This window comes from Suricata suricatta, chromosome 14 (genome assembly GCF_006229205.1).
Source record: "Suricata suricatta isolate VVHF042 chromosome 14, meerkat_22Aug2017_6uvM2_HiC, whole genome shotgun sequence".
NCBI classification, from domain to species: domain Eukaryota; kingdom Metazoa; phylum Chordata; class Mammalia; order Carnivora; family Herpestidae; genus Suricata; species Suricata suricatta.
In genome coordinates, this window is record NC_043713.1 from 46,198,922 (window position 1) to 46,200,875 (window position 1,954).

General features: G+C 38.1%; 1 protein-coding gene across 1 annotated transcript in view; it reads right to left on the reverse strand.

The window, feature by feature from the left end:
* Positions 1-1,954, reverse strand: part of LOC115277422 (laminin subunit alpha-3-like) — a 154,939-nt gene that overhangs the window by 136,923 nt on the left and 16,062 nt on the right. The window contains 1 exon segment of the mRNA XM_029921573.1: positions 524-656. Within this exon segment, the coding sequence (XP_029777433.1) occupies positions 524-656 (133 nt within the window).

Here is a 1,954-nt window from a genome sequence, read left to right on the forward strand (position 1 = left end):
ACAGTGCTGAGATCTGTGCCCTGACTGATTTTCTTCTGTCCTCAGGTATCCCTTAACCCTCAGTGACGTGTCTATGTTTCTCTCTGGAATTCTCTTGTGCTTCATGCTTTATCGCATTCAGCTTAAAGATTCCTACACTCACCCATTTCTCCTTGGACTATTTGGTTTGCCTGAAAGAATGGGAAAATTTAGGGGAGTCAACCACAGAGGTGACACCCTCTCTATCGTGAAAGAGTTGTAACTTAGCTTTGTCCTGTGGTGATATCGTAGACCGTGGGGTTGAACCAAGACACACAGGCTGTTACATCAGTTTTTAAAAGACAGTTAATAATAAACTTAACAGTAACATTTAAATAAGCAGAATGATTAGAGATTGAAAAGGTAGCAAAGGACAGGGCACTACCCTCATCAGACTATGCATCAGACTTCATCCTTTCTCAGGAGGTAACTTTGTGAAAACTGGAGAAAATGCTTCACTAATTCATCATTTCTTAATTCAAAGGAGGCTTGAAAATTTGCCTACCTGCCTCAGCCCAGGATGGATAAATAGTCACCCGGCCAGATACAGCTTCAGTTCCAGGGTTAATATATTTCAGAATAACATGAAACAAGGCAGCACTTGACTTACCCACATTCAATATGATCCTCACTTGATTCTGAAAAATACCAAAAAGCCATAAGGTATAGAACTGGTTAAAAGAAATGGTAGCCAAACAGTGACTTTACCCCATTCAAGTTTCACATACACCCACATACTCTCACTCAGGAAGCACCAAATAACTAAGAGTGTGGAAAATGGAAATAAGCAGGCCTAACAATAAATGAAAATCACTTACATTTCAAGTTACAGTGAAAACCCATTCCCTCAGGAACTGAGTTTTTCTTTTGACCCTTTCGGAATCAGGCAGACAGAGTAGAATGTTAGCAGGACTAGTTTAAGGAAAATAAACTAGTCCTGCTAACAAGCAGAAGAGAAGGAAAGAACAAGATTATTTAACACAACTCCCCCCTGTAAAGAGACCACTCCAGGGGCCAGTTCACATACGTAAATTTCTAAATGGTCAGAGAAACTGACATTGACCAAACAAAGATTAAAATACATTAGTGATAAAATCTAGATGTGACTAAAATATGCTTAAATCACATAAAATTGATCTCAATCTTTATCCAAAAAAAGTGAGCATTTTATTTTTTAATTGTTGTTGGTTTTTTTCATCATGACAAGTGTACTCTTTAATCTTCATCACCTATTTCCTCCATACCCCTACCCACCGCCCTTCTGGTAACCAACAGTTTGTTTTCTACAGTTAGGAGTCTGTTCAATGCTTTGTCTCTATCTCCATTTTTTTTTTTGCCTTTGCTTGTTTGTTTTGCTTCCTAGATTCAACATATCAGTGAAATCCTACAATATTCGTCTCTCTCTGACTTATTTCACTTAACATTATACTCTTTAGTTCCATCCATATTGTTGGAAATGCAAGATTTCATTATTTTTTATGGCGGAATAATATTCCATTCCAATAACAAAAGGGAAAATCCAGCAAGAGGATATATAACAATTGTAAATATTTTTGCACCTAACATGAAAGCATCCAAAGAAATATAACAGTTAGTAAACATAAAGGAAATAATAAATACTAATACAATAATAGTAGTGGACTTTAAGACCCCTTACATCAATGGACAGATCATCTAAAGAGAAAATCAGCAAGGAAACAGTGGCTTTGAATGATACTCTGGACCAGATGTACATATGCCATTTGTAGGAAAGTGGATGGACCTTGAGGGTGTCATGCTAAGCGAAATAAGTCAGGCAGAGAAGGATAGATACCATATGTTTGCATTCATAGGTCTAACAGGAGAGACCTGGCAGGGGACCATGGGGAGAGGAAGGGGGAAAGAGAGCGGGGAAGAGTGAGGGACACAGATCAAGGGAGACTACTGAATACTGGAG